This window comes from Serinus canaria, chromosome 8 (genome assembly GCF_022539315.1).
Source record: "Serinus canaria isolate serCan28SL12 chromosome 8, serCan2020, whole genome shotgun sequence".
NCBI lineage: Eukaryota > Metazoa > Chordata > Aves > Passeriformes > Fringillidae > Serinus > Serinus canaria.
Genome location: NC_066322.1, coordinates 29,737,155 through 29,755,768, shown reverse-complemented (window position 1 = coordinate 29,755,768; position 18,614 = coordinate 29,737,155). Strand labels below are relative to the sequence as shown.

At 44.9% G+C, this 18,614-nt stretch overlaps 1 protein-coding gene across 1 annotated transcript in view; it reads left to right on the top strand.

The window, feature by feature from the left end:
- The window catches only part of NOTCH2 (notch receptor 2), an 86,486-nt gene that overhangs the window by 13,761 nt on the left and 54,111 nt on the right, over positions 1-18,614 (top strand). The window contains exons 3-5 of the mRNA XM_050977777.1: positions 5,860-6,119; positions 6,775-7,110; positions 13,500-13,622. Coding sequence (XP_050833734.1) covers positions 5,860-6,119; positions 6,775-7,110; positions 13,500-13,622 — 719 coding nt within the window. The remainder of the gene's footprint in view (positions 1-5,859; positions 6,120-6,774; positions 7,111-13,499; positions 13,623-18,614) is intronic.

Sequence of the window (18,614 nt, the reverse complement as noted above, 5' to 3'; positions counted from 1 at the left end):
CACCTCCCTTGCAAGGTTTTTGACCTACCTTTCCTTCAAGATGGACCTTCATAAATGAATTTTAACTTGGGTTTAAGAGGACTTCTGGGGCTGAAGGCAAGATCCAAGACTGCAGAACTGCTTCTGAGACTGCAGCTGATATCTGCTTGGGATCTCTCTCTTGAGACTAATCACTCCTAGGCTAGTGAATGGGGAATACCCACAGGAGACCTTGTAGCAGGATGAGGTCTGAGAGTTTTCCAGAAGAGGCTAAATGCAGAAGTTGAGAAGTTGTCCCTTTCTGAGAATGGGCTGCCCTTTTCTGTTTCCTTCTGTCCCCTTTCAGAAGTTAAAGGAGACCCTTGAGACCAGGGCAGAGGAAAAAGGGGAGAGTACAGCACAACTAGCTTAGATTCTGGGAACAGAGTAGTGATTTTCAGTCACAATTTTTTATTGTGAGTTACCTGTGCGCCCCAAAAGCTCTTCAGTGCTCTGATGGGCCAGAAAAGCTGAATGAAACCCTGTGTGTTCAGAGTGTGGCTGCTGTTGCTGCACTGTGGAGTGGCTCTCTGCAGAAGCACTTTCTGAGGGCTGGGAACAATAGCTGAGTGCTGCTTTAAAGGCAGGGCAGGGAGGCCGTCCCATCCCAGCGCTCGCATTCAGAGGATGACGCATAAATGGGCGCCTTGAGACGTGGGAAGGAGCGTTTGTAAAGCTAACCAGAGAATCCTGTTCTCCCTCCTGAGAGGAGGTGTAGGTGTGGGAGTCAGAGCCCGGGAGCCAGAGGGAAGTCTGGTTAAAGTCTGTAACAGAATAGCTGGGACCCTGCTCGCCTCAGTCATCAGAGGGAATTTTTGAGTGTCTTCAATGAAGCATCTTCCAATCCAAGTGGAGGAGAGTTGGCTTGGAGGGGGGAGAGGCAGGACTACGAGGAAATGCTTCTCTTTGCTTTTAAATTAAAACCATCTGCTTTCTTCTGTGCATCTCCAGATGATATCATGGGCCTGAGTAGAAAACTCCCATGAAAATCAAACATCTGGAAGTCTGGTTAAAATTTTCTATAAGGTGCATTTGAAGAGGCTGTCTCATGAATGTGCCCAGGCAGACATAGTACAGCAGATGAGGAAGTTTTTCCAGCAGACCAGACATATTTTCCAGAAGTCTATTGAAAGCAGGAGAAAATTAAGTTTTGGAAGGTAACTGGTGTAGTTCTGTGGCAGAAGAACCAAAAGCACAGCATTTGTGAGTCTTCTGCTTTGCTTTGCAGCATTGGGTTGTTAGAGTGAATGCAGCTCTCTGGATTTGTGGATACTTCAGATTTGGATAAATACCTTCGTTTTGTTCCTACGTCTCTTGTTTAGCTCCATGAGAGCCTGAGCTAAGGCAAACGCAGGCTGGAGCTGAAAAGGAGGAGGGGAAAGAAAAAAAAGCTGAGCTCTAAAGTATTTGTGCTGGAAAGTAGCCCAGAGAGAGTAAAGGAGAAGCTTTAATTAGAAGCAGCTGCATAGCTGATGCAGCCCACAGGACATTTTCCCATTTCAACCTCTCTAGCTTTCAGAAATCATGATTTGAATTAAGTTGTATGTGAAATTTGTTCTTAAAAGATTAAATTCCTGTTGAAGTAGGCTGAGAAGCCTCATGTGCTTCTAGAAAGTGCCAGAACAAACTTCATCTTCCTGTTTCTTTTTCTGAGTGTTAAATGGAAAACTGAGGAGAAACAGTGGCTTTTATTTGGAAAAGATTTGGTTTCCTGTTCTGATCATGTCATTTGGAGCTGACACAAGCTGCTACAATTTTAAGCTGCTCTGTAGACAAGTGGGGTTTTTTTCCTCTCTAAAGAGAACTTGAAAGAGTAAGTTGGGATGAGAGCAGAGCAGGGGTGCTGGGAAGCTGGAGCTGCTGTTGAGTTTAATCATATCCTGTAAAAAAGTCTGGACTTAGACTTTGTGTTTTCAGTGTTTGCCTCTGTTCTTAGAGAGATGATGTGGTGCCCAACATGAATCGGGAGCAAATATTCACAGTTTCGTCTACACCAACATTTAGAATTAAATTACCAGTATTTGTGCCTAGAAATGTTTTTGACAGGAGACATGGCTGAAAATCTGGACTGTAGGTTTTTTGTTCTTTAACATTCAAAATGGATTGCACTGAATTGCTGGAGGGCAAAATTGCATCACTCTGTGACCAGGCACTTCTGCAGGAGGAGAACAAAATGGGTGGGTATAAGGGCCATGGGTACCTGACCTACCATCTTTCCATGGGCAGGCATGTTCCTCCTTCCAGGAGGAAAAAGGAGTTAAAAGAGGTTTTGCTGTTCCCTGTTGGGAGCACTCCCCCATGTTTTTCTGATTAGCCTCAGAAGATACCAGAGCAAGCCTGGTCTTGGAGTGCTCTTCAACTTTGTACCAGAACATTTGAGTACAAAATGCTGGGCTGTTTGTTTGTGGGTGATGGTTGTCTCAGAGCACATATCTCAGCTTTCCTTTTAATTCATACCAGCAATGCTCTCGATCAGTGTTTAGGCTCCCTTCTCCCTCTTGTCTGGGGGCAACAGCCAAATGCACCTTCCAGTGTCCCTGAGGGTTAGGGGTTGGAGAGAAGACATATTTTTGGGGGTTTATTTCCTTGTGGACAAACCATGAGATCTTCCTCTAAACTTTCTGGTTTGCTTTACAACTGTTCAATGGAAAAGCACTTTGGCACTTAAATTCTAGGTGTGTTTTGGTTCATTTTGTAGTTTTGGTGGAGCTGGAGGGGCTCTGATGAGAGCCTAGGTGGGGTTCTGTGCTGCTCTGGTTTGTTGCTCTTTCCTTCGTGGTAAAGAGAGCTACAAGTGCATGTGCTGTGCTGTCCAAGGAGCTTGGTTCAGTGATGAAACTGGGAGAAATCTCTGTAACCAAGACTTGTGAGACTCTGGGACTGAAGTTCAGCTTGTCTTGACACAGCCATGGGCTGCACAACCATGTCCAGAGGCATGGCTCAGCTGTGGCTGCCCAGCCTGTCTCTGAGCAGGGGCAGAGCTCTGTGAGCAGGCTCTGGAGCCGTGGGAGCTGAGCTGAGCTCCAGCTCCTGGCACAGCCGTCTCTGCCGGCTGCCAGAGCTCGGTGGGATCCTGCAGAGCCGTGCTGTAGCCCGCTGGCGTTTGGACTGCTTTCCAGCCCAAGCACGGACAGATTTTGAATGTTAAGGGAAGCCCATAGCCCGTGTGGTTAGGCCCAGAATAGCCCAGGACTGCCTCTCGTGTGATGTGGCTGTGGCTCATGCTGACCCACAGCCCTGGGCTGCTGCACCGAGCATGGCACAGGAGGCAGAGGATATTGTGCATTGCTGCTGTCTCAGGATTTGCTTTCTGTGACTTTATTAATCCTGCCGTGCCCTGCAAAATCTCTCCTTTCATGTCTACTCTTGGGCATGAAGTTGAAAGTACTAAGGTATGGTGAAAGGAGCCTAATTTGGGTGTGGGCAATGGTAAATTACAATTGTGCATGTATGACTTTCCTGCTTTAGACAGATGGCTAAAGCTAGGTAATAAATTTTAACATGAGAAAAAACAGTTGTGGTCATCTAGTAATGGCCCCTTGCATAACTTGGATAATAACCTCTCTGAATAGCTTTGTTTGAACTAGCGTGCATACTCTCCCTGAAACAGCCAATCCTGGGGCTCTTTTAAACAAGCATGAGTGATGGAGAAATTCCACTGCAACCTTGAATGCGTTCTTCCAGTTGTTTCTCTCTGCTGCTGAGAGACTGTATACAAGTCTGTGTCTGAAAATAAAGATACTATGCTACTTTTAATTGCAGTTCATCTAGTTTAAAGTTTTAAATGCTCAGTTCTGTTATCCCAGATCTTGTAGATTGGGAATTGTTAAATCTGTGTTTCATAGTGGATATCAGAGTTTTGATTAACTGTCTTGTTCCCTTTTCCCTTTGCTAAATAGACTGAGCCACCTGAGCTTTTCATTGTGGCCAGAGTTTTCTATTAATCATTACTGTTGGCTTCTTTGAATTCATTTGAGCTCTTCCCTCTTAAAGAGCAAACACCAGAACTGATGTAGTGGCTGTGCCAAGCATTTATCAGGTGTAGCATAATCTCATTTATTCCTTCTTGATATTTGCCATTTGTACATGTAAAGTATCCCTGGCCAAACTGTCACTCTAGGAAATCACATTTATCTGGCTGTTAGGAATCCCTGGAGCAAGTATGTTGTTCCCAGCTCAGTTTTCTGGTTTTGGGGGGATGTCTTTTTTCTAGATGTATGACTTTGGAGTGCTGAAGTACATTTTGGGTGCTGACTGCCTTGTTAAGCCTGTTTCTACTCTCTGTCAACCACTTGTCTTCTCTCCTACCTACATATTTGACCAGCTTTGATGTTCTCCATTGTTAATAATCAATAGAGGTGTTGAATAGTATAGGAACAAAGGCAGATTCCTGTAGGATTCTGTTAAACAACTTCGTGTCCATTCTTTGATTTTTCAACTAATTTTTAGAGCCTGTCTGGTTAGTTGTGGGGTTTTGTTGTGATGTTTTTTGGTTGGTTTGTTTGTTTTCTTTTTTTGGTGGTGGGGGTTGTTGTTGTTGTTGATGTGGTTTTGCTTTTTTCTTCCTCCAATCTACCATACACTTTTAAGTGCATAAGGAAAAAGCAGTCTCTTTACTGTTACATTCCTGCTTGAGGACTAGAGACTTGGTGTGTTTCTAGCAGTTGGAATCTCCTCCCTTCAGATATGAGTAACTCACTGATTTAATAATTACCCCTTTCGTGATCTGGAGCAAAGCATATCTAATGTTCATCTCTGGGTTTTTTTTTAACAATGAAATACGTGTTCTCTTGGGCTGTCTCTTGGGTTACCCAGTTACAGCAGGCAGCTGAGCACTACAGAAAGAGCTGCAAGGGCACAGTCCTGTCTGTTAGGTGTTATTTTTGTCCAGTGTGTAGCCTTGCAGCTTTCTGCTACCTGAGAGAAGCCGATGGACCTGCGGGGGCCACAGAGGTGGGCTTTGCAGGCTTGCTTGCCTGGATCCTCTGTCTCTGGATGTTAAATGGCAAATCTGTAGTACAAAGGCCAGTTAAAAGATGGATTACAGCTGACAAGCATAGTCAGACTGTATTGACATAAGTTTAGGTTAGAGAGAAGTAACTGTAATTATTCTGCAGTTGGAGATCTTTGTATAAAGTACTGCCCTGGCTGTAGATAGTGTGTGTGTACTCGTTTTTCTGTGGGAGACAGAGGAACCATGACCTTGTCGTTAGGGTGCTCGCCAGGGGCGTGGGAGACCTGCCTGCAGTGCTTGTGTTGCTATTTGAGTGCAGGCTGCAGCCAGTCCCAGTCCCAGATGCACTTATCAGCCTGAGGATAACAGTGTATTCCTGTCTCACGGGAGCCTTGTGCAGAAAGAGCTGCTGCAGAGCTCCAGGTCCCCAGACACTGCATTTGTACAATGTTTATAAATATTCTGGGAAGATGGATAATACCTGCTGTTTATGCCTTATTAAATCCTTGATTTTCTTCTAGAAAAGGGTGCTTGTTAGAATGGGAGTAGGTGCAAGGAATTGTTACTCAACAGTTCTTTAGCACTTAGGCATTTACTGAAGCTTTGAAGGGAAGTGCAGAAACGAGGTTCTGCATTTGATACAGCCCTGATTGAATGTGGCATTTATTTTGCAATGAGCGATTTCACCATTTGCACTTAAGTTTGGTCTCATTTGGGACGGTCCCACAGGAAGTCCCTGTTACACGTGTGACGTCAGCCTTTAGGTTTGTTAGTGCCACCATCAATTATGGCAAACTTCAAGACTTTTGGTGGTCATGGGACTTCATTCCTGAAGAGCAGCAGGGCTTCAGGTGGGACTGCTGCACTTCATTTCTCCTCTCTTGCAGGTGCCGAGAAGGCTTCCTTGGAGACTACTGTCAGTACAGAAACCCCTGTGAGAGCAATACCTGTAAGAACGGCGGTACCTGTGAAGCTGCATCCCTGATAGGAAAGCCGACCTGCAAGTGTGCTCCAGGATTCACGGGGGAGGAGTGTCAGTACTCAGAATCTCACCTCTGCTACGTGTCCCAGCCCTGCCTGAACGGGGGCACTTGTCACCCCCACGGCCAGGACACGTACGAGTGCGTCTGTCTTCCAGGCTTCACAGGTGGGCTTCTGCATCTGTGCCTCCCCTCCTCTGGGAACAGCTTCACCCTGGAATGTTCTGGGGCAGTTGTAATATGCTCTCAAGTTTTCTAGCTCCAGCACAGGAAATGAGAGGAAGTCTAAATGACTTCATGACCAAAAAAAGCAAAGGGGAATAGGGAATCAGACTCCCTACCCTTTACACGTAAGCAGAAAAATATTTGGATCTTGTGGGGTTGTCCACATGGGAAAACTGGATGCAGAAACTACTCTGGAGTGGCTGTTACACTTTGAATTCAGAGTCTAGTTTAAAAAAAGGGCAAATTTGGCCAGCAAAATCTGTCTATGGAAAAACAGTTTTTGATGCCTGAGGGGAAGCATGGAAATATATTCCTCTTACTCTTGAAGGAGAGGTAGAAGAGGAGTGACTGTCAGTGTATGTATTATGACTTCGGGTCATTTGTATAAATCACAACATTCTGTATCTTGCTGCAACCCAGTAAATGGCTTCATACTGTAAAATTTATTTCCATTTCAGATACAATACGGTAAAATACTGACATCAATTTTCCTTTAGTAATGTAAATCTTTAATTCAGTAATAATTTTGAGGCAGTGTAAAAGAGATTCCGTTTTCTACAGAAATAACCTTTTGTTATCTGCCTTGATTTCCTAAAGGAAAGGAATGCCAGTGGATTGATGCCTGCACGTCCCAACCGTGTGCCAATGGAAGTACGTGCACCGTGTCTGGAAATAAGTTCTCCTGCACCTGCCTGGCAGGCTACACCGGCCAGAGGTGCGAGACAGACGTGAATGAGTGTGCCACGCCGGGGCTGTGCCAGCACGGTGGCACCTGTGTCAACCTGCCCGGCTCGCACCGCTGCCAGTGCCGGCCGGGCTACACCGGCCCCCGCTGCGAGAGCCTCTACGTGCCCTGCTCGCCGTCACCCTGCCTGAACGGGGGCACCTGCCACCAAACCAGCGACTTCACCTTCGAGTGCAACTGCCTGCCAGGTGAGGCTCCAGAGAGCTCCTGGGTCTGCGCTCCTGCCTGCTCCTCCAGAGAGCTCCTGGGGATGCGCTCCTGCCTGCTCCTCCAGAGAGCTCCTGGGGATGCGCTCCTGCCTGCTCCTCCAGAGAGCTCCTGGGGCTGCACTCCTACCTGCTCCTCCAGAGAGCTCCTGGGGCTGCGCTCCTGCCTGCTCCTCCAGAGAGCTCCTGGGGCTGCACTCCTGCCTGCTCCTCCAGAGAGCTCCTGGGGCTGCGCTCCTGCCTGCTCCTCCAGAGAGCTCCTGGGGCTGCACTCCTACCTGCTCCTCCAGAGAGCTCCTCTCGGGGTTTCTGTGCCAGGTCAGCCGGGAGGGACAAACCTCAGCAAGGCAGGGAGCTCCATAGTGCTCCTGCAGTATTCATTGATTTCTGAGGGCTGGGATTTCAGGACACACAAAGGAAGGAAGGGGAAGATGGTCAGAAATTACAGATTTCTTTGGAACCCAGTTAGAGTCAGAGAATCAAATAGGTACAGGCTACGAGGTAGGTTCGAGGAGATTAGGGTGGTATCTCATAACGCCCATTTGGAATGTGAAATTCTATGTGCATAAGCATCTACAAATACAGTTTTGTGTTAGTGAAGGTCTCAGTTCAGTGTTTTTCCTTCTCCATCTGTAGCCCTAAGACTCACTAAGTTCTATTCTCTTCTTTTTTTTTTCCTTCTCCAGTTCCTCCAAATCTAACAAGATACCAGTTCCAACTCACCACACCCTTTTTGTCTCCAGATAAATTTTGATTGCTTGTTTTCTGGTGCTGTTAGCTGCCCTGAGTTCATGCACATGCTAGCTCAGGATCAGGGGTTGCACTGTTCTGTGTCACCTCTGCAAGTGACCATGTGTCACCCAGTTGGGATGCCGGTCTCATCCTGTCCTCCTCTCCATCCACTTGTCAGCCTTGGCCATAGGGCCCTGCTAGTTGTCTTTGCATATTCAGGGTATTTTTAGTCTGATATTTTTTTACTGAGTAATTCAACTCCATGGGAAACTGAGTGTTTGGAAATGCTTTTGACTAGACTTCCTACTTGAGTGTATTGCAGTTTGGCACACACAGACTTGGTGTGTGGTAATCTAGAAAAGTAAACTCTCTTGCCTTAAGCATGTCTCTGTTATTGATGTGAAAGATGCAGCTGCCCTATACTGTTTGGGATGAATATAAAGTGGCTGTGCTCTCTTGAGGATCATCTGGAGTCACAGGTCTGTGTGGAAAAGGCATTTAGCACTTGTGAAAACTGTTCTCTTGTTGGAGACCCTCGTCTTGAGGTGTTGGCACAAATGACTTTAAATGTACATTGCCAACCTTAGTGTCTGCACAGCCACTTTCTGGGTTGTCTGAGCAAGCATGTGACTTTGAAGAATTTAGCAAAGTCTAAAAGTAGAAGGATGGATCATTATTTTTGAAAGCGGTTATTCTAACTGTGCTTGGAGGGAGAGTGCTTTGAAAGAGCCTTTGAAAATGCAGTTCCTTAACTAACCATTGCCCTGGAGGAATTTATTGCTTTTCTGCTTTGCATCTTTTTAAAATGAAATTATAAACCAAGTATCTCTGGATTAACAGTCTTGTCCAGAAACTCAGAATTTCCTTTAAAGTCGGGTCTGTTTAGCCAGTTCAAGGACTTTAGGGCCTCATGCAGGAGCAGTGTGGTGGAAGGAAGAAGAGAGAAAGATGAAGCTGGAAGGGCTTGATCCTGTCAAGCTGATGAGACACTTTGCTTTAGAGATTGTCTTACAGGGCACGAGACTGAGTAGGAGCAGATTTTCCCTTAGACAAGTGTGTGGGCTGGCTGAAATATGGTCAGGAAATGGAAATGAGATTACTATAGTAACAGTTACACACCTACACTCCTCACACGTTTTGGATTATTAGCTGTCTTCTTTGACTTGTTACACAGTGTGAGTGGGGGTGAGTTAATGTGGCTCTGAGAGCCTTTACTTTTCTATTTCCTGTATTTGTTTAAGTTGGCCATGCTGTTTTGCTAGCTTGATTTCTTTTTTTTCAAACAGTCATTTGAAAAACAGCAAAAAAGGGAGCTATTGGAGAGGCCCAAATGCTTACATGAAACTCTCAGATAAAGGCAGGGCACCCAGCCATTTCTCTCCCCCCTTAGTGCAGAGCATGCAGAGCAGAATTTCTGAAGTGTTGGAAAAGGTTCTGTCTGGAAAGGAAAGGTCAACAGAAAGAGAACAGAAATGTGGCCTGTCACGCCTGGGGAGGATGTGAACAAGGGCTGCTCCTCTGGAAGACAGTGCCAAGATTATGGAGGAGAAATTCCACTTCAGACTCCCTCTCTGAATTGGAGCAATGCCGACGATACTGTGACTATAAATGGAATTGCTCTGGCCCTGCTGGACTGCCTTAGGATGCTGCCATTGCTGAGTGTTCTGGCCACAGAGGCAGGAGGCAGTTACATCTCAAACTGCTAGAGTGGTTTTTGATAGGATTTTGCATCTTGTGACCTGTAAAAGTCACACTTTGAAGCACACTTTGAGCACACTGTGTCCAAGCAGCATTTTAGGCATAATTAGGTTACTGCTGCCCTGGCCTTCCTGTAGATGTTTCCTTCTTAGCTTTTCAGTGAGTTTAATCTATTTGTAAGTACAGATAGGTGAGAATGAGAGCGTGAAAAGTTAGGAAGAACCTAGAACCCTGAGCTGTGTGTCACAGCAGCTTTTTCCACTGTCACACGAGTACTGTTTATGTACAGTGTACTCCAGCTGCTATTTCAAATTCCCAGGTTCCCATGTCACTTGTGGATGTACACAAACAAATCCTGCATTAGGTAATCCATGAAGTCATGTGTGTTAAGTCAGCATTTGGTGGCAAGCATCAAGTGAAGTTACATATATACGCTACTGGTATTGCATCTGTCTGGAAGGTAACCTCATTTTTTATCCGTTTGGCTCAATCATTTTTCCTCTGGGCTTTTTTGGTTTAGGTAGGAACAGGATTGTAGGCAAGTGAGCACGTTAGGTCAATCATAACAGTGTAGTAGTGAAAAAAAATTCCTTGTAGGAGACGTAACCTGAAGCATTACCAACTCCTTTGAATATAAGAATGAGCTAGTAGTTATAAATATTTGACAAAAAAGGACTTCATTTGGCAACTAACCTTTAATGGAATGTTAAACAAGTCAATAGAGGAAGTTCTTAGCTGGGAAAGTGATTATTCATTGTTATCCATCAAAATAATTACCCATTAACTAAGATAAGGACCCTAGGGAATTCCAAGGGCTTGTTCAGGAAGCGATCTGTCAGGCTGCAGCGAGTGTTTATGAGAGCTGCAGCACTTCCTGGGAAGAGGAAGTAACCTCAGCTGTTTATGAGAGCTGCAGCACTTCCTGGGAAGAGGAAGTAACCTCTCACTGGTTCCTGGCTGAGTGTCACCCCTGGGGACTCAGACACACACAGAGCTCCCCGTGCTGGGCAGCTGGGTTTGGCCATGAGCACCTTCCCCTGGGCTCTGAGCTCCTCCCTGGCTGCAGCCCTGGGGTCCCAACTCAGGTGGGTGCCCCTCTGCTCCAGATGAGCAGCCCAGGTGCTGCCTTGAGTAGCCCAGATTGGTTTTAGCTCTCTACATCCCTGATTTCCTGTCAGCAGGCCCTAAGTCTGGAAATAATGTGACATTTTTCCAGCAGAATTTCCTGTCCTCAGTACTAATTGGGCTTGAAACCAGCTTAGAAAGTCTGAGGTGTAGTTGATAGGTTGAAATAAGGCTAAAGGACTAAGATTTGGAGGGAATTGGATCAGCTGCTCAATAATGGGGTGGAGATTTCAGATGACATAGGAATAAAGTTATCTGCTTGTGTCAGCCTGTGTACTAGGGGAAGAACAACATGCTGTTAGCAGTGGGAACACTTTTCCCCTTGAGGTTCTCGTTCCTTAGTTTGGTGTGCTTTGAGATATGGAGCAAAAGTCAGGATGTGGATTGCAAAGTGCTCTCGTGCAGGGAGAAAACACAGGACAACATGTGAGTCCCAGCACAGGGGGGAGCAGGAAGCAGTGTCAGGTGTCCAAATACATTAAAGCAGTGATCTCAGTGGCTTTCTGGAAGAGAGTCAGGTTATATAACTGCAGAATTAGATCCTGGGACCCAGCTAGAGAAAAGCTCACGTATCTCAGAGCAGCTCCATGGTAGCATAACTGGTTAAAATGTAAAAATATAGAACGGCTTGGTGAGATTTTAGTAGTGGGATGACTTCCATGCTTTATTCTGGAAAGAACTGAGCCTCTTTAAATTTGTGTGAAGTACAGTGAGGGAGTTTAGATGCCTGCTGTCAGAAATTTGTTTACTAGAAATTAGGGCTGGTCTTCATATTGTACAAACCAAAGAGATAAGAACTCAAACCTTTTGTCTTTGTGGTTGTGGGTGCATTTCCCTGCTGATCACGTGCTGGCATGAGTGCAATATGTGGTCAGTGGGATGATTCCTCCCAAGCTGAAACACAAGCTGATAGGATACCCCTGTGTTTTACAGCTGGGCCTTTGCTCAAGTTTGGTAGCTTTATACACTTTAAACATGGAGATCCACAGCTAATTGTCTTCCCTGGTGGTTGTTCCTCAGCAGCTTTTGCCAGGAATGTGCTGCTGGGATGACTGGGACTCCAGGAAAGCATGTTATATTTCCTCTTTGTTTTGAACTTCCCTACTGTCAAAAAATTTCTAGGACCTTGGGTGGAGGTTGGAAGGGCTTTGAAGGGATGGAGTAATATTGAAGGTCTTGTAGTTTTGGGGTTTGTTTTGGTTTGTTTGTTTGTTTTGTAATGTTGAGTCTGTTGTTCCTTGCTGATGCTAATGCACTTGATGCAGCTTGGAACTTCCCAGCTCTTCTGTAGAGCTGGAGGAGTTCAAGAGATGGGAATGCACATGAATCACCTCAGGTCTCCTGAGAGCAGCAGTAGTCTGGAGAAGCTGGCTCAGAGCTTTATATCTCTGTCTCATGTGCCACACAGCACGATCTGTGTTGGACCAGATGTTACTGAGAGGGTCTGTGTGACTTGACACAGATGCTATGGAAGCATCTGGAACAGGGCATCAAAAGTAGAAGGGTTAAAGCATGATTTTGGATGAGAGAACTGTGTCATGTTAATACTGCATTCCAAAGCAGTGAAGAGGCAGGGCTGGTGTTTTAAATTAACATGTGTGTTCTGGAATCATTTACTTCATCCACATTAGCATGCATTCCACTTGTGCTTTGATAAATAGCTCTCTCATCCAGCAGAAATGGCAGGTTTATTTAATGAGGCATGAAATAAATCAGCAGGGGAAATCAAGGGAAAGACGCATCACTGACAGTTCCCTTCTCTAATGTCCCCACTTCTCCTTCTTTGAAAAGTAGAGGGAACTCTAGCTGCTAAGAATGTTTTGTCAGTGTGTTCATTAGGAGCCTGGATTTTCATTGGGAAGGGTATCTGATTTCTTCTGCTTTTCAGGCCGGGCTTAGTATGGAAGCATCACTTGGGTGGTGGCTGATTTGTCAATTGACTGACTTGTCTAACACTGAAGAGAGCCAGATGAGGACTTTAGAAACTCCTTTTCAAAGGAAAGACTTTTCTTTGATGTATCCAAGGCAGGCTGTGCTGAGGTATCCATGAAATGCATGCCAGCCCTTTTTTTTTTGCCATGGGAAAAACTTGTCCTGGCTGATGCTTGGTGGGCAATGACGAGTTTATCTCGTGGTAATCGATATGTCTTGGTCTTCACTTGGTTTGCTTTGAATGACAGTGCTCCTCAGTCACTGAAAGAGAAACTCCTCATGTCCTTTGGGTTGTGAAAGCATGGTTGGCCACCTACCCATGGTGGAAGTGTTTTAACTGTGTCACCTGACCCGCATGCTATCAGCAAAGGCGTTCAGCAGAGTTGTGCTAGGTGGGCACGTGTCGCTGTAGAGCACGACAGCTCAGGCACCAGGACTCCATCAGAGGGGTGCATAAGGGAGGTTTTTTACAGCAGCATGACGCCTTTAGAGTTTTTCAAGATTTTTACATTTACTTAACAGACACATTCACTGCCCATTGGTCATAAGAAAGAAACAAAGTTCTCAATAGCTGAGCAAGGAGCCACGTCATTCTGTGAGCCAGCCAGAGTCCGTATCATTTAACTTTCTCTCTTCCATCACGTTGTCATGGGGATAGCCTTGGTGTCTTCCTCGAGAGAGATACAGGGCTTTCCCTTATCTTCAGGAAGCCTTTGCTGGCTCACAAGAGCAGCACAAAATGTCTTTCCTACAGGGATTCATCAGGATTAGGTGAACAGGGCAAATGTTTAAGAAAAAGAAAAGGAGGGGAAGCTGCGCGAGGGGTGAATTCTCCTCAAAGAGGTTGGAAGCCCTTCTCAGCCTGCTGTTTCTGCTTTGTCCAGGTTTCGAGGGAAGCGTCTGCGGACACAACGTGGACGACTGCCCCAACCACAAGTGCCTGAACGGGGGCGTGTGCGTGGACGGGGTGAACACCTACAACTGCCGCTGCCCGCCCCAGTGGACAGGTACGGCCGGGGCCGCATGGGAAAGGCTCTTCACAGGGCTTTTCTCCTCAGAAAAGAAATGTGAACAATATTTATCTGATTGCTTGGAATGTGCTCTGGAGGTTGCTCACCAACGGGTGCATCTGTGAATAGTTCCATGTGAATTGTTTTTAATTAATGACCAATCCCAGTCCAGCTGTGTCAGGCGCTCTGAGTCTGTCACGGGCTTTTATTCTCATTCTTTTCTAGCCTCCTGATGTCTCCTTCTTTCTTTAGTATAGTTTTAGTATATAATTTTCATATAATATATGATAGATGATAGATAATATATAATATAATTATATTAGATAATATAACATGCTACATAGTATATATATACTATATAATATATATACTATATAATAATATAAAATAATGTGTACAATAATATATAAAATAAAATAATATATAAAATAAATAATATATAAAATAATATATAATATAATGTCAGCCCTCTGACAACTTGGAGTCAAATTCTCATCTCTCACCTCATCCTGGGGGACCCTCACAACAACACCACAACAATTAATAACCACACTGGGGCACTAGCAGGGATGTGGTCCTGGCCCTGTGCCCACACTCAGGGCAAATGGCTGTGCACCCCTTAAAAGAAAAGCTGTTGGGATCAGAGCCACCACAAGAAGGGAGAATTTCCCCATGAGTTGCACTTCTCGTGTTGATCTGCACTTTGTAAATGGAGCAATGTTTTCCAAAAGCACAGAATGTGGCTTTGCTGTTACAGCTGTGGGCATTTGCTGATACATGTAGGGGTGTTTCTAAGCTGGATAATGGTCATGTTGGTTAGAGTAACGCTGCTGGGAAACAGGGCAAATCTGAAAGGTATGGGAAAATGGAGGGAAGAGCAGTGTATATATGGGAAGCTTACGGTTTTGCTACTGTTATTTTCCTGCTTGACTTATTTTTATCTGGAGTTCTCTGAGTAGCAAAGCTCCTTTTGCTTCATAAATGAGTCTGGTTTAACTCAGAGTCTGAAGGGGAAAAAAGCATGAGTTTCAAGAAAGTGTTATGCACAATATAAGGAAGCAGCTTACAGGAAACTCAGTGTCATATTTAGTTGCAAAATGTCTCCATACCTCAAAAATAAACAAACACCTCCGGTTATGGGCTGAGTATTTTGAGTCATACTAGTCATAGCTGACGCACTTTTTCAGCTGAGTATGGTTTTGCCCTTATTTGAAAATCATAGGAGAAAAAAAAAGACCTAAAACCAGTTTTTAAAACACCTTTTTCCTCAGAGAACATTAATTCTGCTTCTGAAATGTTAGTCATTAAATGCAAAGAAGGCTGCTAGTTAAGAACTCTCATTAACTTAAAAGAATTAAATATTCTTAAATGAAATGAAAACCACATAAGAGTGAAGTGCACCACAGCTTGCATAGCTCTTTGAAACTATGTGCAAATAGGAGAAAACGAGTCCTCCCCTCAATGAGCAAGTGTCCTTGCTTCTGTACTGCTTCTCCATGTCCTGAAAGCCTGCAGAAAGTGAAACCTGTAAAAGAAAACATGAGAGCTTGGGTATGGTGACAACAAACCCTTAGTGACCCCTATGGTCTTGCTCCATCCCACGGAAATTAAAACCCTTGTTGTGATTTCTGGCGCCTGTCAGTAGCAAATTAATCTGTCTTACTCCCAAGCACAGAGGGTGTAATGACCATGAGCTTACAGTCTCCAAGGGATTATCCTGGCATCACAAATATACCTTGGCTTACAGGATTTGGGTGGATGTCTGCTGTCAGCTAGGGATGCCTTCTGCAACTCCCCTGGAAGCCACTTGGTCTCTCTGTCACAAGCAATATTCTGAGATTCCATTTGGTTTTCTGGTAGATTGTCTCCCCAGTCAGTTCTTTGCAATGCCGTTGAGGTGGTTCCCTCTCTGAACCTCTCATGGGCTCTGAGTAGCAGTGGGAAAAGTTGTGAGGCAGTGTTGGGGCCTTCTTGTGCCATCTTTCTCCTGTGTGGATGGCACCTTCAGAAAACCTTGTGTGTTGTGTTCAGGAAACCTTTCCTTTCAGGGAAACCCTCTAAAGAGAGAGGAGCTCCCCCAGCATGAGGTTCCTGTGGCTCTCTAGCACAGTGTAATGGAATGGGCTTTCTGAGAATTTCCTTGTTCATGGTGCAGCTGAGGTTATCAGTGCAGAGTGGTTTTAGGTGATGCCTTCTCAAGGCCGTTGTCTTTCTAGGATTAGGTCAGTGTGGAAATAAAAATGACCTCACAATTTAGGAAGCAGCAGCTTGGCTGTTTGAACCGTGAAGGTTATGGAACTGGCCTGTCTGAAATGCACTTTGCAATTTCTGTGACTCCTCTCTGTCATGTCAGTAGCATTTTTTGTGAAAGAAGCTTTTTTTTTTTACTGAATGTACTCCAGTCCCTTCCCTGCATCTTCAATTAGAGACCAAGGAGGTGAGGAAAACACTACACATCCAGCTTGGAGATGTGAGAGGTGACACTGAGGCAGGGCACAAAGCAGGGAGGGTGGATAGAGGACTTCTGCAATAGTTTGCAGAGAAAGATGAGTGTTTTTCAAGATTAAGCTGCAGTTGGTGCTGACAGGAGTGAACAATAAAACATCACTTATTCAGCAGTAAGGAAATGCATAACTGCAGGTCCTTCCTTTACAGACAGGGGGTTTAAAACATTTTAAATCATCTCTAAGGTAAGTAAAGAGGAGATAGCTGAGCAGGCAGCACTTTTGGAGTCTGTCCTGATAAATGTTATAGCTCAACTGGGCTAAACAGTGAGAATGAATACCTCAGGAAAACAAAAGCTTCCAATGAGATCATGAGGTTAGAGGATATTGTGTGCTCCTTAAAAAAATAGCCCAAATACCCCTATCTGTAAGGAAACATCAGCCAGAAATGAAAGGATGTTAAATTTTCTAAGAATATCTGGCAGTGTAGATGTGCTGTCTTCGTAACAATCTCTGCTTTCAAGTACTTGTCAACTGTTTTTGGGGAAGATTGAGTTTCTCTGTAGTTTTAGTCTTTATTTAATCTTTGTGCTGTGGGTGATGCTCTCTAGTGTTTGTTAATGTGCTTTGTGCTTCCATTCCTTGCTGGAAAAATCAAGAAGTTGTACTGCATCTGATCAAGACAAGTTTGATGTAAAGTGATATTGGAGCAGCCTTTACTGAAACAGAATCAGTCTCAGTTCCTTTTGGTAACCATCTGCCTCTTGTCATTCCCTGACAGGTGGCAGGCTGGGCTACAAAACTATGCATTTTTTTTAAAATGCTCCTTTTTTTTTTTTTTTTTTTTGCTGCTTGCTCCTACCTTTTGTGATGCTGTTTGCCTTCAGTCTGATTTCCTGCTCCTCAAACAGAGCTCACTGCTCCTTTTCTGTTCAAGTGCCTGCCTTCTCACTCTCATTTTGCTGTTTTTTCCGGAAAGATAAAATCTTGCCTTTCAGAAACAATGATGTGAAATTCCTGCTGTCACCAGTGTTTCTGTCACCTTCAAAGTTCTCGTATTTCATATGTTTACAGTGATTCTCAGTCTCATAAGTTTGTAACTGGCAGGGCAGTTCGGGGTGTGCTTGGGTGCAACTGCCCCAGATCTTTCCCGTTGCTGAATGTTTACTGCCTGCTGGTTTGTTTGGAGATGGCTTCATCTTGTCCCAGGATGGGGCCTTTGTTAGAGCCTGTGTGTGCTGGGTCCTTTCAAAGCACAATGGTGCAGGTGGAGCTCCTCCTTTGCTTGGAGACAGTCCTGGCTGCTTTTGTGGAAGTGTGAAGTCTGTTCCCTGTGCATGACAGGCCAGAGAATTTGGTGTAAGTGTGGTTTGAGTCAGTTAGCCAACAATCCTGGCTAGCATCAGGATAAAGGGCCACTGAGGACTGTTTTATGCTGCTGTTATTCAGCCTCATTGTGGTCTGAGGAGGAATGTCATTACCTTCTCTCCCTGCTGACAGACACTCTTCCCTTTCCCTTGAGCTGGCTGGCATGCTTTGGATTGTGCCACTTTAACTCATTGATCTAGTAAAATATCCATCTGCCTTTTTATGTTTTTTTCCTTTCTTGCCTTTTTTCTTTCTTTCTTTTTTTCTGGGATCAGGAATTCAAATTCACAGAGCAGTCTCACAGTGAGTGGGTGCAGAGGGAGGTGATGGCAGTCCAGGGCTGAAAGTCACATGAAGATTAGGGTGTTCCTCTGCACACATGGGGAAACCAGCAGAGAATTTAGAGGCTACTCAGTCATTCTAGCTACAATTCATCTAAAGAAACAAAGGTTGGTTTAAAATTCACCTGTTGATTCTGTTGACCTGACCTGTGCAGCTTTGGCTCTAGAAAGATGTCTTGGGTGCCTGAGTGATTACCAGTACTAAATGCTGTAAATGCTTAAGTTTTTCTTGTCTGTCTAAGAAAGACTCCTGCTTCCCTGGAAAGTCTGCAGTGTTTTAGAGGCTCACCATGAATCTCTTTTTGGCCCAAATCGTGTTTCAGCAGCAGTGCACAGCACAGATAAAGATTTGTGCCCTCCATGGAGTTAAATCTTATGCACAATTTGCTGCAGCAGAAGGTGTGGATGAGTCTCTGTGCCCACTCTGAAGTGGGTTTTGGAAGATCTCCATTGCATTATAGTGCTTCAGATGCAGGCTTGGCCTGCTCTCTCCCTTTCATTATTTCTGCCCTGTGGCTGGGAAGGCGAGACTCCCATGGCAGTTGTATTTATTTAGGCTTTGTTTTCCCCTGAAAAGAGGGCTCCAGTGAGCTGTGTATTTTAAAATCGAGGTGACCTTTGTCTCTAAGGGAAGCACAGTGTGCTCACAGCTGACTCCACCAAAGAACCCCAGCACTGGGAGCTAGCTTCAGCAGCAAATGTTTGTCTTCAGCAGAAAAGCTCTTCAGGCAGCAGGGCTGTGCTTTTTAATTAAAATTGCTGTTAGCTTGGTCATATGCTCCTAAGCACTAGCACAAGGGTTACTTTTTCTGCAGAGCTTTAGGCAGGAATTTTCA